We start from the raw sequence: 26,419 nt of genomic DNA, 5'->3' as shown, positions 1-26,419 counted from the left end.
TAGGCGTACAGGTACATATATGAAGCCAGCAACGATCTGAAGCCCGGGAGGAGAAAAACAACGTGTAAAGACATCATGGATAATCTCAACGGTAACCAACCAGTTTCTCTAGCGCTTCTGAAGCACGGGCATCCCTCTCTTCAGCTGTCTTTCGTGCCTTGTCGGGTCACGTAGTGGTACAGGATAATTAACCTTTGGCTTTTTCTTACACAGTCCTTTGTAGCTTGATCATCTTTCTTCAGATCGCCTTCTTACCGTGGGGGTCCACCTACAATTTCAGCCTCTGCAACCACGGCAAGATACAAGAGGATCTACTAAACGTTTTGGATGCAGACAAAATCTTTACACAAGAGGTTGGTGCTTTCTCTGGTGGCATCGGAGGGAAACTGTCGGGACGGCACTGCCTCCACGTTTTTACCCTTGACCACAGGCAGCTATTTTCTGAAAATCTCGGTTAGCAAGCCGGGAGTTGGCTAGTTTAGTAAACCGGTACCTGTGAAACAGGACCTTGAAGTTATGTCCAGCTCTCCTCCGGCGACCTTCCTAAAATGTGCTTCGCTGAAGCTGGGACTGGCAGGGACGGAGAGCAGGAGCCCGGGCGGCCGCTGCCAGAGCTCTACCCGACCCTTCCCAGCGCCTTGCAGACCCGTAGGACTGAAAGTCGCTTGTATAATGCTTCACCGACGCTGAAGACGGTGTCACGGTTGCAAAGGTGATAAGTGGTTTAGAAGCTACGCGGAGGGTTCCCACGCCCAGCCGGCCCTTAGCTCAAAGACCAGGTAGTGTTTTTCGGGGACAGCAGCCCTGCCGCTGGCTCGGACATCACAGCCCGGAGCTGCCCAGCGCAGCCCAGCAGCGGCTGCCCCGCACGGCCGCCGCCCGACTCCCGCAGCCGCCCGCACCGTGCGAGGCCCCGACGGGACGGGGAGCCCCGACAGGAGGGATGTCCATAACGGGGTGCCCAAGACAGGCTGGCAGCCGGCGAAGGCGACCCCGTGGGACGTGGCTTTAACAAGCATCCTCTGTTGTTGTTTCCTTCCAGGAGCTACGACTCGATTTTCACACCTGCGAGGACGCGCCCTCCGAGCCGGCGGGCAAGCAGCTGTCCGAGGTTCGCCCTGGAGGGCTCCCTTCCCGGCGGCTAGGTGGAATTCCCTTTCCAAAAAAGAAAAAAAAAAAAAAAAGGAAGAGGGGGGCAAGAAAGGGAGAAGGGAATATGAGGGAATGGGGGAAAGGTAAGGGGGAAAAGGAGAAGGAAGGGAGGACGGGAAAAGAGAGGAGGGGAGGAAGGTGAGGAAGAGGAAAAGAAGGGAAAGAGGGCAGAAGGGGGCAAGCAAGGATGAGGAGCTTTTATATATCTTTGGAGTGGTGGATGGGCAGCCTCTTATTAGGGATGCGTGGGGAGGCGCTGAAGGGAAAAGGAGTTAAGGGTCGTGACCGGCCGTCTGCTCGCAGGACTCCAGGCGGGCGGAGCGAGCGGGCCGGCTGCTGGAATGCCTCCTGGAGCGGGCGCGGGGATGCGGGGAGCGGCCGGAGCTGTGGCGCCTCACCCGGTCCGTCCTGAAGCACCACTGCCCCGGCTTCTGCGCGTCACAGCAGGGCAGTACTGGGACAGCGCGGAGGGGCAGCCCCGGAGACAGCGCCGGGAGCGCCGCCGGGACGTCAAGCCCGGTCCCGTGCGACAAGAGCAAAGCCCGGGAGCTGGTGGCAGTGTGGAGAAGCTACAACAACTTAGGATAGCTGCTCGGGGCAGGGGGGGGGGGGGGGGGGGGTGCGGCTTTGCATTTTGCGTCCTCCGCCGGACTTCACTTGCATTGTCCGCCGTGCAGTCATAGCAACGGAGTAATCCTGCGGGTTGGTATTTTTTTTCTAATATCCATAATTTATTAAAAAAAAAAAAAAAAACAAACACATACAAAACCACCACCACAAAAACTCAAAACAGACACCTCGGGAAGTTCAGAGGCTCCCGACGCGGGTGTCTCGAGGGATGCGCCATCGGAGGTGGGCTCACCTCGCGCCCCGCTGCCGCCTCTACGGCAGGACCACCCGCAACCGGACCTGGTGCTTTGCCACGCAAAGGGGATAACGAAATGAAGACTAAAAGGGGATACAAAAATGAAGAATAAAAGAAAAAAAAAAAACCACCGCGCAGTCGCGGCTGCGTGGAGTGTTTGCGGCAGAGTTGGCGGCATCGCGCCCGTGAGCGGCGTGCGGAGCGGGGCCGGGGCGGAGCGGGGCCGCTTTCGGCGGCGCACGGCGGGGAGGGGCGGGGCGGCGGAAGCGGCCGGGTGCTTCCTGCGGGAGGGCGGGCGGATGTGGACCAGGACCCGGACGGGGACACGTGCGGAGCGATGGCGCGGGAGGGCGCGGGGCTCTTCGCCGCGTTCCGGGTGCTCGGCCGCTTCAGCGGGCACGTCCCGCACGTCCTGCGCTACCACGGCCGCCACCGCGAATTCTACCTGGCCGTGGCCGTCGGGCGCAGCGTGCACACCTACAATGTGAGTACGCGGCGTCCCGGTCCCCGCTCCTTTTTCCCGGCCTCCTTCCCGCTCCCACCGGCCGTGGGGAGGCCGGGGCCGTGCTGAGAGATCCGCCTCTTCCTCCCCTCCTCCTCCGCCCTCGCCGTCGTGATGCGGGAGCGTGTGCGGGGCTGTGGCGCCTCGCTGCTGCTCCTCTGCAGCCGGCCTGACCGGGAGGGAGGGAAAGAGGGAGGCTGCCGGCTGAACAGGACGGGAATGAGCTCGTTCAGCCGTGTGGGCAGCGCTAGCCGGTGCGGCACGACTCATTCGTCGGTAGCGCCCAGCTACTGAAGCTTTTCCTTCATCACGAGAAAAATCAAACCCGCTCTGGTTTAGCGTTTGAGGGTTACGCTTTAGGGTCGGGGGGCGGTCAGATCCTGTTAAAACCCCTGTATGAGAACGGATCATTATAGCTGAGCTCAGCAAGATGAAAGCCTGTGATACGGACTCGGTTTTTTGTGGTGTAGAATCCTAAAGCCCTTAAGGTTGGAAGGGGCCTCTGGAGATCACCCAGACCAACCCCCCTGCCAAGGATGGGTCACCTAGAGCAGCTTACAGTGGAAGGTGTCTAGGTGGGTTTGGAATGCCTCAAAAGAGGGAGACTCCGTGACTTCCCTGGGCTCAGTCAAAGCATTTTCACTGTATAGGAAGCAGTACAGCACAGAACTGAGCTGAGTACAGCGAACACCAGAGTGCAGACATCAGAGATCTTTCTCTGCTTCTGTGGCGCCTTTTAGCGTTCACTCTTGTCAGTCTCCTTCACAGCCTTTGAATAGAGTAGTGATCATCACTGGCAGAGATGGCTAGGTGTTTGCAACTAAAGCAAAATCTCTGTGAACAGAGATAAAATTAGAATACATGGTGGTTGTAGTGAAAATAAGGTAGAAGCAGAGATGAGGTGGAAATGATGGTACCCAAGCTCCTCAGGATGTCTTAACATGTCCTTAAGATGCCTGTGCATTAGGGTAAATACATGAGGAAGCACAACTTACTGTTGGTGAGTAGTTGTCTTTTGGCAAATGCATTGCCCCATTCCTTTTGACCTGCTGTCTATGTGTTTTTCAGTAGACAGTGTTTTAAACTGGGATGAATAATCTTCCTGGTTTGTGAAGTATCAAATTCATTGTCCGGTCTAGGTTAATTCCTAGAATTTTTAATTTGTTTATACCAAATTCATTGCAACCAATCACTAAAAACACCTTTTCTTTTAACATTTTCATTCCAGGTGAAGAAGCTTGGTATTGTTGCTGTGAGTAAGTATTCATAAATTGTTAATTCTTTTGATTTTGTTGGGATTTTTTTTTAAATGTCCAACATCTGCACTTCATTTTCAACTAAAAAACAAGAAAATAAATTGTACTTGCAAATATTTACACTGAAATATATTAAAAGGAATCTGAGAAATCTAAAATACCAGTTTGTAAATAAGACTGCTGTTGAAACTGAAATTTAGTTTTTTTAGAGACATACCTTTTGAACCTTCTGTTCTTAACATCTTGTTCTTCCAAAAACACCTCTAAGCCATAAGGATTGATTGCACAGTGAATAAAGCTCAATTATTAATTTATTGAATTAATTTCAGATCCCTTTTTTGTTGTTTTTGTGATTATTAGAAGACTCTTATAGGAGAAAAATAATACATTAAGAAAATAGATGTGGATGCCTTCAGGGAGTGTTAGGAGTTGGTTGTACTGGTGGATACAAAAGGATATGGATTGATGGCTTGACATTCACTTGACCTTTGGTGGCAGAGCACCCTGGGTGTCAGCAGCAGGGCCCATGTTCTTCAGCACCCTCCCCAGTAGCCAGGGTGATGAGGCAGCATGCACCCCTAGGATAAGCTTGCAGAGGATGCTGTTTTAGGAGGAGGAGCTTGACACCCAGAATGGCAAAGTTTTGGTCCAGGGAGCTGCTGCAAAACATGAATCCCGGGCCAGCAGGAGCCTTGCCAAGTCCTCAAAGGGCAAGCGCAGAATCCTGCTGCACCTGGGACAGAGCAAGCTGGGAACTGACTGGCCCATGGCATCCTTCTGGGGAGAAGCTGGAGCTGTGCTGGTGCCAGGCTGAATGTGGACCAAAGACACGGTTGCTGTGAGTAAGGCAGGCTGGGTGTCAAACCTCATCAGGAGTGCATCCAGCAGATCAGGCAAAGCTCTTCTCCCCCTGCACCTCATGCTGGTGGGGCCGTGCCTGGACTGCAGCACCCTGTTAGTGTGGTTCTGTCCCTTCCACAGCTCTCCTTCCTCCTGCAGGAGACAGGCAGAGGAGCAGAGAGTGTCTACAGCAAGCAGTATGAAAAGAGACATTGGAGTAACTATATCTGCGTAGTGCTAAGAAGATTCAGGGTGACCCAAAGGGTGCCTGAAGGGCAGAAGGATGGTGGGGCTGGATTTGTGCTGATGGTGGTAGGCAGAGCAGCAAGGGGCAACACCCACAGACTGCTGAGACCCTGAGAGGGTCACAGTGGAGGGTAGGAAAAGTGTCCCAAAGAGGTAACTGTGGTACAGTGTAAACCTTGAGGAGAACTCCTTCCACAGGAGTGTTCAAGACTCAGCTGGGCACAGCTGCAGCTAACCCAGTCTAGTACTGGAGATAAACTTTGTGAGGAGCTGGTGGCATGTTGAACCAGTTGATTTCCAAAGCTCCCTTTCACTTGACACTTACATGATTCAGAGGGATGCACTCTGTCTTGAAAAGTAGGGGCTTTACTTCTGTGTACCACAAAGTTTTTACAGAGATGTCATATATAAAATATTTTCTATTAATAGAGGATCTGTAAATTTGAGAATAAATGTCACACAACCAGGACTAGATTAAGATTTCAGCTATGCATTTTTAAAGGTGTAAACAAATTAACTTTTTCAGCTTGCAAAGCGATAAAAACATTGCATATTCTGTTCTACAGTGGGCTACATCTTCTTACAAAATGTAATCATCTAAGCTTTTTGAGAAATTGAGATGTTTACATACAAAATTGTGATTGAAAAAAATGAATGCTGTGCCTCTCATATTTTTATGGTGCTGTTGGTTTGTAGATGTTATGTGGTTGATGCTCTGAACTTTTTAACTTGGGTCTGTCTAAAGCTGTCTTAGCCTAAGCAGCCTTGCATGCAGCTCCTGTGGATTGCCAGGTGTCTGTAACCTGGTTGTAAGCCTGAGTCACTTCAGAGGTGCTGTGGGAAGATATGCTCAAACAAATGAAACCTCATGGAGTGCAACCTTATTTTATGTTCTTATTTTAGTTCCTCCCTTTGAAGCTGTGCTGCAGTACAGCAGAGGGTGCAGTTTTCTTTGTGCCTGCTAACGATTCACGGTACAAAGCACCTTTGTGGGAAAGGCTGCTGTGTGACCATGCTAGTTTGTATCATGGGTGCACTCCCACAGTGATTTTTGACCTAGTGTTTCTCTGCAGAAGTGTAAAGTGCTTTAGTAATTTACATTTTTATATTTCCTTAGATTGAGAGTATTATTCCCTATAGTAATTTTTTTCCTTTTTTCTACTATTTGGGACCACACCAGCAGCTTCTCAGTGTGGTCTGGAACTTTGATTCTTTTACCTTTTGAGCTAGTAAAGTAAATATCCCAATATTAGATACTCTTTCTAAACCAGTCATGAGGTAAGGAATGAAATGTATTCTTAGAGCATTAAATTCTTTGTGTGATCAGGAGATAGGTGCAGGAGTGAGTCACTAACTCCCAGGCCTGCAGAATAACTTAACTTAATAAGCATTGCTAATGTTGAGACTTGATTTATCATCTGTTTTTTCAGCCCTCACAGAGCTAATGTGTACCTTTACTTACAGAGATATGTCACTGATTTATTTTCAAGTGCTTTTCAAAATAACAGCCTTATGTTCTTCCAATCTTATCTTACTTATGATGTTGTTACTGGTGTAATGTTTTGTAGTAATATTTGCATTCTTCTGAAATGTGTGTATTTCTCTAAAATTCAACATGATGTTCGAACAGAGGGTTTTCTTTGTGGGTCACTATGCCAAAGAAATACACTTGTCAAGCTTTCTCTCTTGCTAAGAACCCGAAACTCGTTTAACTTTTCTTTTGTTTGATCAACAGGTAACACTTTGCCACAGGACATCACATGTTTGGCAGCAGATCGCATGCTGATATTTGCTTCATACGACAATATTCTCCATGCTTTTGCCAGGAACAAAGAGGTTTCTATTAGCTTACTTATTACTCAGTAGTACAAAACAGTTGTGTCGTGTCTGTGGTATCAAGGCAGTTAATTTTCTCTGAATGCCTATTTCAGTAGCTGTTTGGTACCTTCAGTTTTAGGGAAACAAGCTGTGAAATGAGGAGTCAAAGGCTTAAACTGGAACATAAGAGCAAATTCCATTATGCTGAACTGTGTTTCGCATATTAATTGGAATAATTAAGTAGCTATTTAAAGATTGAAAAAAATCATCAATTCACATAAGCTAAATTAATTGAAAATAATTAAAAATGCCTAGCTAGCATATTTTTTTCGAACAGTTTTAAATATCAGATACAATTAGCTCTCTTGCATTTCAAGTTGTGTGTCCTTTCCATGAATTTTATTTGAACTTGTTGCTGACATCTTTTAGTTGTCCTCAAGTATTATGTTAACATGATATTCTACCTTAACAGCTTATTAGAAGCATTTCTATTTTGAAATTATAGGTGGTTCATACCTATGAAGGCCACAAGGCAAAGATACACCTTCTACAGCCTTTTGGTGATCATGTCATCTCTGTGGATGTTGATAATGTTCTTATTGTTTGGAATATACAGTCAGAAGGTGAGAGATTTTATTTTTCTTGCTGCTTTATAGGATAGCACTGTTAGACATTCAGTAATTTAAGAAGAAGGGTGTTTTTTAAATGCGCACATTCAGATGCAATTTATTCTTAAAAAAGAAAATTCTTACATGATCATGCTAATTTAGTTGATCTGAAGTCCTAATCCTGCAGTAATGTTTCATTAATGGATACTCTGCCATGTGCAGAGGCTCAGTGAGATTCCGTGTAGATGTAAAAGAAAGAATGATTATATGAAAATTGCATTCTAGTGTTCCATTTTCTCATAAAGGCTGTGATAGAGCAGCTTTGGCATTATTTCTAATTCTTGTAATTCCTCGGTATCTAACAGACTGGGTATGACTAAGTGCTAATGTATAATCTTTTTGTGTGTGTCAGCATCTTCTCATGCCGTTGTCAAGTGCTTTGTGCAATTGTGCTTCAGTGCCCCAAACATGTTTCTTTAGAAAGCATTCATTCGTGTGACCAGTGTTATTCTCTGCGTGCTGGTTCTTGAAAGTGTCTGTAACCAGGCTTTAGGAGTTTGGAGTTGCTATAACAAACAGGCATGCTAATCAGGTGAGGTGTTTTGCTCAGGCAGGAGCAGGAATCCCTCAGAAAGATATAAATCAGATAAAGATATGGTATTGCCAGTATTGTTGTACTGGATAGACTTACAGGGAAAAAGTACACCTTCAAGCCAACAGATGTTTACATTGTAAAGATGTTTAGCCTCTTCTGTTACATGTTAGCTAATCCTGTAAGAAAAATCAGTTGCAGATTTGAAGAGTTAAACATCTATCCCGCTTTTACATTTGCAAAGGGAGGACAAGCCTGCAGATTTGTAGGGGTAGCCACACTAACACTGTTTCTTGCTGTTTTTGCAGAAGAATATCTTCAGATAGATTTTGATAAAGCCACTTTTGCAGTTTCTGCACTTTTGCACCCCAGCACCTATCTGAATAAAATTCTCCTTGGGAGTGAACAAGGAACCTTGCAGCTATGGAATATAAGATCCAAGTAAGATTCTTGATACTTTGGCTGTGCTTCATGCTCCAAGTAGTTTGATAGGCAACAAATGATACTCTTAAAGTGTGGAATCTTTTACTGACTTCTGGCACAGGTTTTCAGTTGGTATATTTCCAGGAACAAGGAATGCTGCTGCTCCCTGAATGCTGATGCCTTTCAGGTTGTGTGTTGTAAGAGTAATCTCCTTGCAAAATGTCAGGGGCTGTTCAGGAATTTTTTTTTTTAAATTTCCTGGAATCACATAGCTTTCACATGAAAGCTGTTGAAATAATAGTAAAAACATGTTCAGGCCTCCTGCCTCCCATCTTCCAAGCTTGATTTTTTTGGTTGTTGTGGGTCCAAGGAAGTGCTGGCAGGTAGAGTAGAGGTAATTACTAGCATTTGAGCTTAGATTCAGGTAAGAGATGCATAGGCATGCAGTTGTCTCTGAGCGTGTTCCAGTAGATCATCATCCATAATGTCAGTATTTCATTCCTACCACGAGCAGCTGCTTTTCTAAATCATGAAAGTTACAGGTACAGTACAGTGAGCTTTATTGCATTTAAACGTTCATGCTGCAAACACATGTTAAGTCAACTTGCATAAATCAGTGTTTCATTCTCCTGAGTCAGCTTGCCATGATATCACAGATATTTCATTTTTTCATATGTTCATGGCATATAGTTTTGTCATTGTTCTGGTATTAATACACAACACTGCCTTTTCAATAAAATTTAGCCATAAGTTTTGTTTTTAACCTTACTTCTTAGTATCACAGGCTTTCTGTATAAGTACATATAAAGCAATCACCATGTCACGGAAAATCCCCAAGGGTTAATTGATTTATTGGTTTTTTTATGTTTTTTTTCACAGCAAACTCTTGTACTCGTTTCCAGGATGGGGCTTAGCAGTCACAACTCTTGAACAAGTTAGTATTTTTCGTTATCTTTTATTTTCATATGTAATTGGTCAAGAACAGCAGGCAAAATTTGGTTTAAAATTACATCAGTAAAGATGGCATGTATTCTCCCAGGTAATTATAGTAACCCTCTCTTGACTGAAGGTTTGTTATCTGCTCTTCCTCTATTCCTAGTTCTGTTTTATTTGGCATCTTACCTGTTTTGTGTTCATCATATCTATAGTCTTCACTGAATGATGTCATGAAGTCACAGAGATTTCAAGATGCAGGTGTATCATGAAGCTTCATGATGCTGGTAGTTTTTTGCCAAATTTGTTTTGCTTTGGAGTTTGATAAAGTGTAGATTTTCTTGATTCAATAAAAGATTTTGTAATGCATTTGCTATAATTTTTTTTTAGATACAAAAGTAAGTTAAAACTTAACAGTAGCATTGATGACAGCTGGTGGAAATGGTCAGAGTTGTCTAGGATAAACTCACAAAAGCTCTGTTTTTCACAGTAGTCCCAGCTTCTGGAAACAGATTTTTTTTTCATTTTTTGCAGGCTCCAGCAGTGGATGTTGTTGCTGTCGGCCTTGTATCTGGTCATATCATTGTACATAATATTAAGTTTGATGAAACTCTGATGAAATTTCAACAGGACTGGGGTCCCATCACAGCAATATCTTTTCGTACAGGTAAGTCGTAGTGTTTTTAGTGAAAATATGTATGAAAGCACTAAGATTAAAGAAATGGAGGAAAACACTTCATGATAAAACATTTCAGAATCAAATTTGTGCTGAGAGTTTCAGTTTCCAAAGGCTGAAGGTGGTCTAGAAAAGGTAGCAATAAGTGAGATCATGCATTTTCATCATGCTAAGTGTTTTATAGCATTTTCTTGTGTTCATATTGCATAGAAAGTGATATACAGTATACTTGAAAATAAAAGTTTGTTGACAGTGTGCCAAGAGCTGATACAGTACACAATTGTCAGAGGTATTGTAATCAGTACATCCTGCTTTAGTGTCCATACCTACTGCTCAGCAGTGTCTTACCCCCCTCCAAATGTTAGAATGTTAATAGTTGGGTGAATACTGAATGGATGTTACTGGGGAATCTTGACTTGTATTCACAGCTTTTTCTTGGCTAACAAACATGTCCTAATTATTAGAGCTAGTTATTCTAATGTTGATCCTGCCTGCAGAGCTGTTGATACCAAATCTAATCTCTCATTTGAATAATCTTGTGAATCTTAACAGAATATAGATTGAGTGCACACCCTGTTGAGGAGGAATGATACAGGAGAAAATTTTGGAAAGACTTGTGAGAAGTAGAAAGAGAGCCTTTTTCTGTCAATACCTATTGTGTTTTCAAGCAAAATCTCTGACTCTTGATTGCTGGATTTAGAGATTTTGTTGTTCTCTGATATGAAAAAGTAATATTTTTTTAATCAGTGAATTTTGTTTCTTTTCTGATAGACATATTACAATATTTCTGTTAAAACCTATATTATTTCTAGCATCAGCTTGAGATTTCTTTTTCCTTGTGGTTATAGACTTGTCTAGCATCAGTTTTAAGATGTGACAAGACAGTAGGGATGAGCTGAATGTCAATAAGCAAACCTTTTGAACTTTTTTTTTTTTTTTTGAGCAGATGGACACCCAGTAATGGCAGCTGGAAGCCCAGTTGGACACATTGCTTTGTGGGATCTAGAAGAGAAGAAGCTGATGTGTCAGATGCAAGATGCCCATTCCACAGCAATAGCTGGCATGACATTTGTCCCTGGGGAGCCACTTCTTGTTACTAATGGTGCTGATAATGCTCTACGCGTGAGTTACAATCTCTGCTGCTCTCTGAAACCAGTACAACAAAACTCAGGTTGCTGGTTTGAGTTGGACTGTAGTGGACTGTAGTTTAAAGATTTGCTGCTATGTTGTCATTGCTTCATTTACTGCTTTGTGTAGTACCCTTGAAGAACAAAGCTTTGGATCCACATTTCCAGAACCAGACTTTATATCCCAGTATGCTTTTAAATCTTTATCCATTTTGATAATGTTTTGGATCATAAGCAGTTGCTGCTGATAAAAGTCCCTTATGCTGCATGTCCTCTGATGCCACTAGGCTTTGGTGGAAGGGCAGAATGAACAGCAGGAAACAAATAAAGTAATGTGATGGAAGCTTCCAAAGTTTGAGGGTTAAGGCTGAAAGCCAGTGTGTGAAGTTGGCTGCACCAGCTCCCAGAGAAACACGTTCTGCTGACAAGAGGTGCAATTATTGGCAAGGCAGTGTTTGTCAGCCTGGTTTTTTCTGCTTATTTTGGGGTACAGATTTGGATTTTTGATGGGCCTGGTGGTACAGGTCGTGTACTGAGAAGCCGAATGGGACATAGTGCACCACCAACAAAAATCAGATATCACGGGCAAAACGGAGAGCAGATTCTTAGTGCAGGTATGAGTTTCCATTCTTCTTCAGTCTGCTTTCTTGCTGTGCTAAAGAAAATGTGCAGAGCTAAGTGTCTTTGTTTTATTAATACACTAGATTATATTTCAAGTGTTGTATAATGTGTTTATGAAACATAGTAAGTGGCTAACATAAACAGCATAATTTATTACTGTAACAAAGTGTTTCACTAGAGTTTTCCTACTCTAGTAGGAAACTAGTGTTTCCCTAGAATAACACATCCGCAAGCTGAAGAGTACTTGAAAGCAGAATAGCAAAGGAGCTACTCTTATCATCCATATTTATATATTTGATGAATAAAAATGGTTTATATTTGATGAATAAAAATGGTTTTGTTATCTTCTGAGCAAGTATTAGCTGGTCAGAATGAAACCTGTAACAACTCAAAAAATTTGGTTGTGGCAGGGGAAAAATAAGCAGTGTAATGCATTTAGTAACTACTTTTTCCACTAGTTTGATCAAGCTTTGTGGCTTGCACTGTCTTTGTAATATATTGCAGCATACTTGTATCTGTAATATATATTTTCTAGGTTGATTTTAACTGAGATATTAATCTAAAAGTGTAAAATTGCATAAGTGACTACCCTTCCTTAGAAACTAGCATATTTAAAAAGACCCCTTAGGCAAGGGAAGTGCTGGTGTTTTACCCTAGACCACTTAGGTGATGAGATGATAGAGACTCACCACCTGGTCTTGAATTACTCTTAAGAAATTAATTGTATGGCCTACTTTTGAAATCATTACTCTACCTGTACTAAAATCTCTTGCTAGTCATCCAGCTAGTGACTTGTATTCATGTAATGAGTTATTGTCTGTATTTCAGCTCACACCAGACAAACCACAATCTCAATCTTAAGTGCTGCTTAACAAATCTTCACATTTGCTTTTTCAGTGGTGAAGGCACAAACACAACCTTTACAATGAAAAGGGACTTAACCTTTGAGATCTGATGTATCTGCGGTGCAGAGAGACTGACACTCTGCCCTCCTTTCTGAAACAGTGATCAAACTTTGTGCAGCAGAAGTGATTTAGAGTTGCCTTTCATGGGCTACTGGTTTCCTTAGAAGAGGCATCTCCTCAGATTAACTTCATAAAATTTCATTAATGTCACGAACATTACAGAGTCAGAGGAATTGAACATAGAAAAGATGTCTGTGAAGAGGGGTCATTCTGATAATGTGCAGGGCAGAGTTGTAGGAATGGGATGTAGAAAATTAGATTCCATTAGTTCTGCCACTTAGAGTGTATCTGTATTTATTCTTGGACCGGAATTTTTAGTAAATACCTTATTACAGTGTTTAAAGTTGCTTATTGCTTACCTTTTACTTTTCTTGCTCAAATAGCTTATATGTAAAGTTGATTTTTGCCCTTCATTTGCTCTGTGCTAATACTTTCTTAGGTCAAGATGGAACATTGCAATCTTTTTCAACTGTGCATGAAAAGTTCAATAAAAGTTTAGGACGTGGTAAGTATCTCAGTCAAAGTACAAACACGAGTGAAAAGAAGGCCAGAAAAGCATATATGTAAATGTTAGTCAGGCCTTATTTTCATTTCAGCTGTTCTATAAAACCTAATCACCTCTCCTTATTCTGCAGACTCAGTCCTTCCTGCAATAAGTGTGCTGCCATATTTGATTATACTTTTAAAAAAGAGATTTCTGATCATGGCAGTGTATGTTACTTCACTGTGGGAAACACTGTGCATGATTTTTGTATGACATTTTGTATGAACTGCACCAGCTCCCATTTCAGCATATGTAATTGCAGCTTTTTACCCTGTTTCCATTCTGTTCAGTTGACTAAATGATTAGCCAGTTCATATTTCTTGGCTTGAGTTCTTTTGATTCAGTGTACAGTTTGACTTAAACACAACTTGCGCATCATGCCATGGTTAAGGAACACTTTCATTTGGGAGAGCAAGGATCAGAAAGATTCAAATAATTCTTAGTTTTAACTATCTGTCCATGTTGTTTATATGTATTTGGACCTGTTTAAAAAGATGCATAAAAGTGAATTTGGGCATTAATTTGAAATTCAGGATTCTTTGGTTACTGAAAGGTCTGGGTACTGTTTATTACTTTATATAGTCATGTCTATAGGACCACATTTTCAGCTGTGATGGGGGAACCTTTGCCTCAGGATTTCAGCACAAGATCCTGGAACAAGTAGATTGAGTAGTGAATTCACAGCTGTGAATGTAAAAGTGGTGATTTGCTCAGCATTGCATGAATTTTAACACAAACTATTAGTGTTCTTAGCTCTACAAACCTAGGGAACAGGATTGTGTTTATTTAAGCCAAATGTTTCTAAATTTAAAAGGAGCGTTGCATTTTGTTAACAGTCCATTTTAAACCATTACTCTCAGTTCTGACAATGAGACTAAGACCCTTAATGTCTATTTTTAAGGTTCAATTAATAAAAAGAAATCAAAAAAGAAAGGCCTTAAGCTGGATACGATGGCACTTCCACCAATTATAGCCTTTGCTTCAGGTGAGTGGTCTTTGACATAGGTTACAAATTAAATGTGAGTATATTATCTTCATGTATTAATTTCAGTTTTTAACCCTCAAAACACTATTGTTTCGGAAGCACATGCTATATCTAGATTATTCTGTGGCCTTTCGTGAGCTACTGAGTGACAGTTAAAAAGTGTGTTTGACTTGGTAAACTGTTCCAATATCTCAAAAAGAGCATTTTATGTTAAAACATCCTTATCTGGCTCTTGGCTTGAAAATCTCCTGCATGGGAACCAAAATCTACAGATATACATATTATTTAAGGTTGCAGAGCCAGCAGCTAGGTGGAGGATGATCTTTGTCAGCTGAGGAAGTCTTAGTTACACTTACAGTTGGTTTTGAGTCCTCAGTACACTTATTTGAGTCATTTTTTAAAGCTGAATTTCAATAATCAGTTCATTTGTAATTCAGTATGCAATAATGAATCTAACTTCTTTAGGCAGAATTACAATTACATTTGCTTCATCAAAATGTGCTTCTTTGAATTAATGACCTCCTCTTCAGACTTGAAATCTCTTTTGTCAGAAGTGTAGGTATTCTCTCTTCTGAGGATGTTTTATTGTTTCCTATGTTGAAAGATCTGGATTTACAATTTTGTGGAGCCATTTGACTTCTGTGGTATAGACTGTCTGTACACTCTTGTTGCAAGAATGTGTGTAAATTTTTAAGATTTATATTTAAAATCGATTAATTTTAAAATTAGAGCTGCCTGTATTTGAAGACTTGAAACCTCCACTTACTTAAATACATTGTTTTCTTTGTTCTCTTTGTTCAGTTAAGTGAACCAGTTTGTATCTTGTTTTAATCTTTTAAGTTCTAGAAGTACCTAGTTTCAAGCTCTCAATTTTTTTAAATTTCCAGGAAAAAAATCAAACTTGCTCATTATTTAGATCTCCATATCTCATATTTGACTACAAAGTTTGGATACTGAGCTTTTGATAAACAATTTTCCTGGAAACACAAAAGCAGTATTTTGCTATGTGAATCAGATTTAGCTCTTAAACCTGACATTATCTGGTGGCTTCTGCTGCTTCAACAGCTGAAGAAAAAGTTAAAGACACTCAGCTGGAAATGTGTACAGATTGAGCAGTCTAAACCATTTAAACCAGTTTAAAACATTTACATTGAAATATGCATTTCAAACTGCAGAGGTTAAAATGTACAAAAACACAGAGCATAATGTGCAAAACAGTGCTTGAGGTTTTGTTTTAACATTTTATTTACACTACACATGTACAGCTGTTTGCCCTGTGGTATTTCTGAGTGGTTGCCTTTTGAGTGTGTAACAAGAACACTAAATATTAACTGTTCTGTTTAAAATATCAAGAGAGCTGAAGTTTGACCTTAGAGTTACTGTTTCTAAAAGGACTCTGTGTTTCCTTGCAGAGGTGGCACATCAGAGTGACTGGGATGGTATTGTTGCCTGCCATCAGGGGTATATAACCTGTACAACCTGGAACTATCAGAAAACCTCCATGGGAGCTCACAAACTGAGGCCAGAAGAATTTAGCAAACACAAACCTATTGATATCTATGCAACAGTAAGTTTACTTGGGATAAGATTTCCTCAGATTAACAGTGTATGTATGCTATTTTGATTCCTGTTGGTACAGAAATAATCCTTAGAATGAAAAAGCACAGTCTAGATGTGTTTTAGTTGCTAGAAGAGTGCTTTCTGCCAGCTACAAAAAGCTGTTCTTTTCCCCTAAACATTCAGGTTAAATGCACTTACTTTCTGGCTCAGAGAGGTGGTTGGTGTTTACCTTTAGTCTGTCACAGCAATGTAGAGTTGTCTGTATGCCTGTGCTGATTAACTTACTCTGAGAATGCAGATTACTGAGCTTTTTTTGGCAGTACTGGGAAGTGTATTTCCAAGTTGCAAGAAGGATATTACCTCAAAAATCCTTTACAACTTGAGCTGGTCACAATTGTCTCAAACACACAGTGAAGGGGATACAAATGTTTGCTGAGGTTTACCAGCTTTTTATAGGAGGAATTGCTGTGGCACCCCACATTTTCTAGGGGTTAATGCAACTCCTATGTCTTGTGATACATGGTTTTTTGACATTTTGCTTAGTAGTTAGGTGTTAGATAAATTAAATTGTAAATATCCAGTTTTCTTTTGATTCTATTACATTCTATTAGAATCTACTAGATTCTTTGGACTGTAGCTTTCCAAGGAAATCTAGACTGTTGTTTCTTTGTTTCTTCCTATTGAAACTCTCTGTGACCTCACCCTAACTTGGGTGGGTATTGGTAACGCAGGCATTGAAAGAGCAGTTTCCGTGCTTGCCATTTGTCTTAAGGATTGAATTTGTGGCAATCTTTATTATTTAATTTACAATGCTGATAATATTACCTATGGCTTCTTTTGGATGCCACTAAGTTAGGATTTCATTATCTTTCACAACCATGCATTGCCATATTTATTACATGTTGACTATTTGTTCATTTTAAGAGCTTCTCCCTCTGCTCTCTTGAGATGTAATTTATTTGTTTTGTGCAGGTTTCCCCAAATATGTACTAGTGTTTTGTATTCCTGATATTCTGACAACTTCCCTACTTGACAGACACCTAAAGAGTGGTTTTCATAGGTGCTTTGTGTTGTTGATTGATTTTTTTTTTCTTCCCTTGAAAGGCAGTTGACATTACCTCGTGTGGTAATTTTGCTGTAATTGGGATGTCAACTGGACAGGTAGATGTGTATAACATGCAGTCTGGCATTCACAGAGGGTATTACGGCAAAGAAACAGGTAAGGGCTCCTAAACTTCCCAAACACTGGCACTTAACAGAGCAGCAGTCACCTTGTGTTCTGTCATCATGAAAATTCAGTGTAGGTTCTGAGTTGAATTTGGGATGCATTCCAGTTTTTCTAATTATGGTGCCCTGTCCTGTCTTGCAATCAGAAACATGACTTGAAGGACAGGATCCTTGATAATTTTAACAACTCTGATGTTAACATATCCCTGGTTTTATTTAAAACAAAGTTGTCAGTTACCACAATGATTAGCACTTAAATGAGATACTATGGCCTCCACTCTTTTTGAGATAGTCACATTTTCAGTATTTGGCTTCTTGTTTTATAGGATTCTGTCTCCTAGGTAAATGTTCCCATCTGTTTTGTGCTCCCTGCTTAGAAATGGAAGGAAAATTGAAGTCCTGAGCAAGTCCAGCTCTTTGCATATGGTGTTATTTTTTAATTACCCATCTGCAAATTTAGGACATAATGTGACTGTGCCCTGACATTTCTTTTAGATTTGCATGCATGTATATTTTATGTATATTCCATATACTCTCATACATGGTTTTTTGGCACTCATGATTTGAATTTTTTTGTTTTAGAAACAAGGAAAGAGTCCTGCTGAGCCCTTAAGATTACTGGATTTCTAAAAGCCAGCTAGCTTAGCAAACATGAAGTAGTCTCTTTATAAAATCATTGCTTGATAGTGGGATGAATTTTCTAAATTAGCTTACTGGCCAGTAGCCCTAGGTATAGATTAAGAAATAAAATTGATCCAAAACTAGAGGAGCTATGTCTTGTCTTTACACTGCAGTGTGAAGCAGCTTTGGAAAGCTCCCAGACTTTGTGCCTGAGCTGAAGCTGTAAATTTTGTCTGGAGTGGTGGTTCCTCTTGGAGGCATCCCTGAAGTGATTCAAAAATCCTTCAAATCTCACAATCACAAAAACTTCCCCAAACTGAAAGCAGAAATAAGAGCTAACACTCATCTTCGATTGCACTTCTTGCTTGTATCCTAGGTGTTTACTTGAAATCCATTTGGTTTGTGTAGAGATAAAAAAAAACCTAGAATGCTGGAGCATCTTGACAAGTGGCTTTCAAATTGCCATATGCTTGCTGATTATTCATTGTAGTCAGGCAAAGATAAACAAACCAGAGTTTGTTATTCAGCTGATTTCTGTGCTAAGTTTAAATTCTGAAATAATACCCTTTTTTCTCTTGATTTGCAGCACATGAAGGGGCCATTAGAGGGGTAGCTGTGGATGGATTGAACCAGCTGGTAATCACAGCTGGTAGTGAAGGATTAATTAAATTTTGGAAATTCAAAGTGAAAGATCTGGTTTATTCCACTGAACTTTCTTCTTCTCCAAGTGGAATTCTGCTGCACAGAGACAGGTAAGAAACTGAAGTTATTTCATGTGTACAGCGTTTGGTGAATGTATTTATCTAGAATGGCAACCAGTACTCTTAATTAGAATATATTAGAATTTATTCTTCTAATGCTTTGAAATACAACTGACTAGTAGACAGAGGATGACAGGACATTTTATTAGACTGAAGGAATGTAAGACTTGTTATTTTTAGGATAAAAGATACCTGGAACAATGTTAGGATGTTTTTTGTCTCTTGAGTATTCTCTCTCATGTCTGTTGATGTTTCTTGGCAGTGGTATTCTGGGAATTGCCTTTGATGACTTCACTATTAGTGTTTTGGATATAGAAACCAGGAAGACTGTCAGGACATTCTCAGGACACCATGGACGGATTAATGACATGGTAATTGTTAACTCATTTTCTGTAACAGGTGCCATACACAGATACCTAACAGATTTTACAGCTGGTGGATTTCTCTGCATTTATTAAATCACTGGGTATTACGTTCACTCTGTGAGCAGTAAAGCTGTAGTTCAGCTTCACAGCACTTTTAGTCACCTTTAATTTGGAAATGTAAAGTGGCCAAATTGCCATCTGTTTTTTAATCTGCTTTGTGATTTAACAATAGCTTTAAACTGTAACAGCAAGCTGATTTGGGGGTCAAACAAAACAAAGCACTGGGAATAATGAAAATTGCATTGAGGAGCAAAACTGCAGAAATCTCAGCTGTGTATATAAAAAAGATAACAAACTGAAAACATCTGAGATTATGCAGCACATGGATAATTCCTTATTTACATTTTATGTAATAGTTCATTGTACTGTTAACTGAAATAGTTTTTAGCTTCAAATTTATTTATAAATGCTACTAAAATAGTATTTACTTGACTTACTCAACTTTATGCTTAGAAATGGGTTTCCACCATGAACATAAAAGTGACGACTGAAGCACTGTGACTAACAGTGAGATACATCTTGTGCTTTATGTTTGAGCCTCTTCTTAAAAAGCTTCTGGTTTTGTTCTTTCTTCACTTCCAGTCGTGTTACTGTCAGTTTTGGCTTATGGCCATACCATTTCACCTGGGTTTTAGGGAGCAGTCTGATCTTGGCAGGGCCTCCTGTGGGGACTGGCTTATTGGTTGTGCCATTAAATTGGCTATTTTATTGTAGACTTTCAGTCCTGATGGTCGTTGGCTGATAACTTCATCAATGGACTGTTCCATTAAGACTTGGGACCTTCCCTCTGGATGGTGAGTAAATTTTAAAACATACAGCACAAGAAACAATCCCCTTTCTGATAAATGGCAGAAAGCTTTCTGGCTTGATTATCTGTTACCAGATGTGTTGCACATGATAAAACAATTCTGCCCACTATTTTAATTGTACTCAGTGCTAGCAATGCATGTCTTTTTCTGGGTCTACAGAATAACACTGTCCTGAAGATCTGTTGATGACACCTGGAGTTTCCATGTGCTCTGAATGAGTGTGAATTTGTTCTTTGTCTGGAAGCAGCACTGTAATGTAAAGGGCAAGAGATTGCTTCAGGTGAATTGCACTGTGATATGCTGAAGTGTTGACAGGATCAAAGAGTGGTTGGAGTTGGGAGCAAAAATCCAGTCCAACTATCTTGATATGGAAAGGAACTTTTCTCACTGGATCAGGTTACTCAGAGCCCCAGCTTAGCCTTGAACACCTCCAGGGCTGGGCCATGCACTGCTTGTTCATGCAGTCTGTTCCAGTGCTCAACCACCCTCATCATAAGAAAATTCTGCCCTGCATACCATCTAAACCCACAGCCTTTCAGTTCAAAGCTGCTGGCGCTTGTTCTGTCACCACAGGCCCTGTTAAAAAGTCTCTCTGAGTCTTCCTTGTAAGCTCCCTTTACTATTGAGAGGCCACAAGGTTGTCTCCCCCAGAGCCTTCTGTTCTCTAGGGTGAAGAACCCCACAGCTCTCTCATTCTCCTGATCAGAAATGTGTTCCAGGCCTTGAGTAATTTTCCTGGAGCTGCTCTAAGTTCATGTGTCTTGTGCTGGGGGCCCCAGAGTTGGATGCAGTACTCCAGTTGGTTTTGTAAAGAGAAGCCTGTTTTCACTTACATTCATTTTAACAACACAACATGGCTTTACATCAGTTATATTTTTCATTTGTTTGTACTTGCAACTGCCAAAAATACTCTCTTGTGATCCACCATGAGTAGTCTTCTCCCAGAATAAAGTTTGGCTGAGAAGTAGGCAAGTACACACAAGAAGTTCAGGAGCCCAGAAAAAAAAAAAACAGACTGAGAAATAACTGCGTTCTGCCAGTGCATTCTTTCAGCAGCATATCAGATAGATTTTTTTTTTTAATTTAAGGTAGTGCTGTGCAGTGTGCAGCTCTGGTGGTTGTGCCTGGAACTGAAAGGTTTCAGTTTGGTTGATTAGTTTTGTTGACATGGTTTGGTAAATAATTTTGTATACTAATAATTTTGTAAAAGTTCTCATTTTACTACCAGAAGTGCATTGCATCTCAACAAACAATTGGCCTCTTCTTGTATGATGAGAGCCACTAAAATATTCTTAAATAGGACAGGATGGATATTATGTGCTTTGTTTCTATGGATGGGAAGGAAATTAGCACTCTGGTCTTCATCTTTCTAACACTCTTTCCCTTGCAAAGTAATATGCCTACAAAAAATTGCAGCATTAACTAGTATCAGTTTCTTCTGGTTTTCATTTCTTCAATAACCTAATACTTTACAATAAGAATCTATGTATAATGTTTTTAAAAGCAGTCTGACAGTAGTTCTCTTTTATATGTAAAAAAAATTAAATATTTTGTCTCTTGTCTCTAAAATTCAGGTCAAGCTGAAATCCAGGCAGGTAGATGACAAACCCGGGTTTTAATTGTAATTAGGTTAAATTATTCTTCCAGTGTGTAAAGGCAAGGTTTTCCCATAACTATAGGCAGAGGAGTGTAATGAAAAGGAGGAACAACTTTTAATAAGTGGATTGATGCTTGCTTTACCTCTGTGACTCATAAGTAGGGAAAGCATCTCATGAACTGTGTATTCTAAAGCCTCAGCTTTGATATTGTTTTTACAAAAATATGGAGAACATGTTTCTGGAATCCAACATTACAAAAATTACCACCTGACTTTAATAATGGTCTGACATCTATTAACTGGACATCTGTTTTTGCTTGGGAGTGGTGCTTAGCTGTCCATATGTAATGCAGTGCAGGTCTTCCTAGTGCATGTTTTTAATGTAGGGCTTTTTTAAAACTGGGAAAAAATGATGACTTTGTGTACAGAAAGTTACAAGCAGGAGCCCAGGCACTATGCATCTATTTCTTTCTGCTGTGCAGCTTGCATAGAAAATTGAGGAGTCAGGGGTATGAGCTGACTGTTCATGGATGAAGCAGTTAAGAAAAAACAGCTCAGGAGACCTGTTAAATGTGAGCTCAACATTATACTTTCCATTGTCACAGTTTTGCAGTTAGGCAGGAACCATAAAGGTAGATGCCTTCAGCCCCAAGGCAGGATTCATTTAGCTTTTTGTGTAAAAAATACAAGTGTATCTAATTTCCTAGAGTAGATTGATCCCACAAGCCAGTAATTTTAATCATGATTTAAGTTCAGTAAGTAGAAAAACTTAATTTGTTGTTAAATTTGTTTTGGAGCTCTTTGTGGTTGATTTACTGAACAGAATTTCTCAGTTACAGGCAAGGATTGTCATAAAAAGATGGATTTGAAACTAAGAGAAAGCATCTAGGATAAATTTTTTCTTGCCATTGTGCACTGTGTACAAAATGTATCTGATAAAAGTTTGGGATTTATGGGTTTAGTATTTATATATTATATATTGAAAATGATGAATGATTTTTCTCTTACCTGAGATTTGCAGCATCTAAGAAAATGCATAGGGAATGAAACACTCCAAGGGGAAAAAGGCTTTTCCTTTTGACATGCTCTCTCAAGCCATCACAGGAGTGCTCAGTAGCTAAGAAAATACATGCCCACAAGATTTTACGTTTTAAAGTTCTGTGTTACATCAATATTTTTTCTATGGTTAGTGAACAGAACAGGGCTGTTGAGCTGTAAACAAGAACAAAGTACTCACACTCTTCGTTTATTCTTTTTGTTTCTCTTGGTGAACTGGTTGTCAAATTAAATCTTAATTTAAACTTTAACTTAAAATTTAAAGTAACTGAAATTTCTATTTCAGCAAGAGACAAGCAGTGCTGTCAACCTGGGCTTGAGTGGAAGTCTGCTAGAGAGTGCATCATCCAGAACTTAAATGTCTCATTGTTAAAATAGTTGCACAATAACATGTTACTATAATGTTATTATAGTTGTATTTTAACTTTTGTTTTCACATGGTATTTTTTCAATTTTCCGCAATCATGAAATAAATGATTAAGAAATGGTTTATCAGGCTGAAGATATAGTAATGCCAAAACTGATGCAGATAATCAAACTTCACATTGTGCAGTTCATATTTTATTTTAGAAACATGTGCTAGTATTAACCAGGTGTACATGGAGTGTGCTGAGAGCAGGAATTGTCAGTCTGAGCAACTGTGGCTAAATGGAAATTCAGAATTTATGGCCAGCAAAAGTTTTGTGTTAGGCATAAGGAGTTGACTGCTTCATCACATATTCTCCATGTGTAGATGTCTAAGGAGGCACCAGCTTTATCTGACTTTAGAGCATTTTGTAGAGACTTTGTTGCACAGTGCTGTTCACTTGCTTTGTTTATATAATATATTTGGATTTGTGTGCAGATAAACAAGTTTATCTTGCTGATAATTTCTCTGTTGTTTTTTTTTTACTCCATAGTCTCATAGATTGTTTTTTGGTAGACTCTGCAGCTGTGAGCCTTACTATGTCCCCTACAGGAGATTTTCTGGCTTCAGCACATGTGGATGATCTTGGAATTTATTTGTGGTGAGTATGTAATCTGTTTCTACTTAGAATTTAGGATGGGACAGAGTTCTTTTAATCACCTTTATTGCAAATAGAGAATTACCCTGTGAAGTATCATCTCCAGTGTTTTGTGTTCTATGGTTCTGATTAGGACAGATGTTCTGTATTGCTCTGATTCCTAAGTCATGAAATTTCCACAGTTAAATTACTTATTCAGATAGTTTAAACTATCTCTTTTTTCTAAATGTTTCTTACTCTTAAGGGTTCCTGTTATGCCATTTGTAGAGTTTTCCTAGACTCCATTTCCTCCACTGCTTTGAAATGTCTTTGTTCAAATAGTGCTTCTTTCTGAAGTGCTCTTCTTGTCCTGCTGTCTGAGACTTCTGGGCAGTATATGAAAGTTGTGATTATTTTTCTTTATTAGTGATAAATGAGCACAGAAGTAAAATGTGGTTTTGTTCAGTTTCCTCCAGATACAGCTTTAAAGCAAATGACTGTTCAGGTCCAGTACTGAAGTGACACACTGTTAAAATGGCTTGGGTCTTTTTTTCCATTTAGCTGACAGATTATTTCAGGTTATATATGTTGGCTGTAGTTTTGTGTGAGGAGTGTTCAGTTGTTAGGCCTTCCTATTGTTAAGTGCTTCCTTGTGAATAACAGCAGATGTTTTTACCTAACCCTAGTTTATATTGACAAAAGAAGCAATTTGCCAGAATTATTTGTGTGCATGTTTCAAACCTGAAGAAAATTTGCTAAGAGTATTACCCTAAAATCCTGTGAAAGCAGGATGAATAATTTACATTTGCATAATGTGTTCAGCCTGGAGAAGGCTCTGGGAGACCTCAGAGCCCCCTCCAGTGCCTAAGGGGGCTCCAGGAGAGCTGGGGAGGGGCTTTCGACAAAGGTCTAGAGTGACAGGAAAAGGGGGAATGGCTTCAAACTGAGGAAGGTAGATTTAGATTACACATTGTAAAGAAATGCTTGATTGTGAGGGTGGTGGAACACTGGCACAGCTAAATATTCTTTTTGGCCATCAGGACCAGGGCAATTATTGCCCCTCTCCTGGGCACTGGTGAGGTCACACTTCAAATTCTGTGTTTAGCTCTGGGCCCCTCACTTCAATAAGAACATTGAAGTCCTGCAGCCTATTATTATGTTCTTGGCAATAATACTTGAACATAACATTTATATTTCAGATGTTCAGGTGAGTCTATTGCCATACTTAATTTCCTGCTTATCTGGTAGATGAGGAGAGCTAATCTTGAGTAGAGCCTGCTGAATTGCCATGCTGCAGCAGTATTAGACTGCAGTATAAATTATGTCTGAAGTACTTGTTCCCGTTCATCTGGAGATGGCTTTTAAAATGCCTGACTTATTTTTTCAGGTCAAACCGTTCTCTGTATTCACTTGTGTCATTACGGCCCCTTCCTGCAGATTATGAACCATCTTTGGTGACCCTCCCCAGCACCTGCCCCATGCAAGGTAACCCTCAGACGAAAGAATGTTCTGTTTTTCCCTTGCAGTTTGCTCCCCCTTCTTGTATGCCACAGATTCATTGTGGATATCTTGTTGGCAAGAGGATGGGGTTCAGCTGACCTGGCATGTGCCTGTGTCCAGTCAAAGAAAGGCCTAAGTGGAATTTTTTGCTAAATTAATAGAAGTGATTGTGCGTCAGAAGTCCTCTAGATGGAGATCTTGTCTGCCCACGTTTGGAGTGCCTGCATTTGCATCTCCATCTGGAGGGGAAGCACACCTAGTTGTTGGCCACTAGAGCATGCCTCATGGTGATGGCTGCTATAGCAAGCACATACTTGCTCTACATACTTAAACTGGGGAGACAGGAATTCATCCCAGAACTTTGAATATTTTTGTCCTGATTCCAGCTGAAAGCTTTAATCCACTTTGTGTCTTCAGCAAGTGTAAAGTTCCTGCTTGGATGCTAAGGGCTCTTAATGGGTTACATTCCTTTGTTGTTTCAGGCTTGTATATTAGATTCATTGTTTTAGCCAAGTAATATTTTACAAAAAGAAAGGAACACAGACCTGTTTGGTCAAGATCACACAGAGAAAAGAGAAAATTGAGTGACCAATATTATAACTTACCTTGTGGGACATTGTGCTTTAATGTTGAGATTTTCTTCATTTTTATGTGCCACTCCAGTCATACCTGTGAAGAGGTTGTGATGAGGTAGTGAATTTGGTGCAAGGATCTAAATGCAAGGATTTCACAGCTTTATTATGTAGAATTAAAATTACTGTGTATATATTTATTCAGAAAGAGTAACAGATTACTGTCAAAATTTTGTTTTCTTTAATAAATCTGTAAACTGCTTTTATATAACTTCAATCAAAGTGGACATATCTTATCAGTCATTAAAAATTTGTTTATTAAATTCTACATCTTAGCTATAATATTTAAAATTATTTAATATTTCATAAGGCTAATACAGATTGTTTCTGTAGCTTTTTAGCTCAATGTTATGTTAGCACCTATGTCTATAACTATTATGCATTTTTTATTCAAAAATTGCAAAAAAAGTAAAAGTGTTGGGCTTGACTTTTTACGAAATGAACGTGGAGTATGAATGTTCATAAAGGATATCTGTTTCTGCAAGATGCGGATGTGTCAGGAGATGAAGAGCCATGTGATGAAATGATAGAATATGTCTCACCTGAGCAACTGGGAGAGCAGCTGGTGACCCTTTCCTTGTTACCGGAATCTAGGTGGAAAAATCTCCTCAACCTTGATATTATCAAGGTACTGAAACTGCAAAAAACAGCATACATCCATACATTTGCCCTATTTCTATGAAATGCATGAAACTTGATCCTGCTTTTCAAGTGTTATTCAAGATTTTGCATTAGAAGTCTATGTGGTGCTTTTCAGTTCCTGGGATTTGGGACAGGGGTTGTTTTTCTGCTAATTAGTAGCTTCATAATTAGTGGTAAAGGATTTTACTTGTATATTTACTTTTCAGTTAGTCTTCATAGTTTTCACAGTATTTTAAAAAGGAAGCTATTTACAAACAAAATATTCCCACATGCTCTTACTATGATGGTAATGATTTTAATTCAAATATCTAATTAACAGAAAAAAAATAAACCAAGAGAGCCACCAAAAGTTCCAAAGTCAGCACCTTTCTTCATCCCAACACTTCCTGGTCTTATACCCCGATATATTGCACCAGAGGAGGAAAATGATATACAGGTAAAAACAAGAATCAA

At 40.1% G+C, this 26,419-nt stretch overlaps 1 protein-coding gene across 1 annotated transcript in view; it reads left to right on the top strand.

Moving 5' to 3' along the window:
* The first annotated feature begins 2,313 nt into the window (after positions 1-2,313).
* WDR36 (WD repeat domain 36) overlaps positions 2,314-26,419 on the top strand; it is a 32,461-nt gene continuing 8,355 nt past the window's right edge. Inside the window, exons 1-20 of the mRNA XM_071448583.1 lie at positions 2,314-2,501; positions 3,748-3,775; positions 6,597-6,697; positions 7,185-7,302; positions 8,188-8,320; positions 9,182-9,236; positions 9,770-9,902; positions 10,858-11,033; positions 11,532-11,652; positions 13,064-13,129; positions 14,070-14,153; positions 15,566-15,720; positions 16,818-16,932; positions 18,148-18,313; positions 18,585-18,693; positions 19,462-19,541; positions 23,109-23,216; positions 24,580-24,677; positions 25,810-25,952; positions 26,286-26,402. Of these exons, the coding sequence (XP_071304684.1) occupies positions 2,355-2,501; positions 3,748-3,775; positions 6,597-6,697; positions 7,185-7,302; positions 8,188-8,320; positions 9,182-9,236; positions 9,770-9,902; positions 10,858-11,033; positions 11,532-11,652; positions 13,064-13,129; positions 14,070-14,153; positions 15,566-15,720; positions 16,818-16,932; positions 18,148-18,313; positions 18,585-18,693; positions 19,462-19,541; positions 23,109-23,216; positions 24,580-24,677; positions 25,810-25,952; positions 26,286-26,402 (2,253 nt within the window). The 5' untranslated portion in view covers positions 2,314-2,354. The remainder of the gene's footprint in view (positions 2,502-3,747; positions 3,776-6,596; positions 6,698-7,184; positions 7,303-8,187; positions 8,321-9,181; positions 9,237-9,769; positions 9,903-10,857; positions 11,034-11,531; positions 11,653-13,063; positions 13,130-14,069; positions 14,154-15,565; positions 15,721-16,817; positions 16,933-18,147; positions 18,314-18,584; positions 18,694-19,461; positions 19,542-23,108; positions 23,217-24,579; positions 24,678-25,809; positions 25,953-26,285; positions 26,403-26,419) is intronic.

This window comes from Agelaius tricolor, unplaced genomic scaffold (genome assembly GCF_023055355.1).
Source record: "Agelaius tricolor isolate 1412-34295 unplaced genomic scaffold, bAgeTri1.0.p SCAF_27, whole genome shotgun sequence".
Taxonomy (NCBI): Eukaryota; Metazoa; Chordata; class Aves; order Passeriformes; family Icteridae; genus Agelaius; species Agelaius tricolor.
Note: the sequence above shows the minus strand (reverse complement) of the source record. Positions and strands in the feature narration are given on the sequence as shown.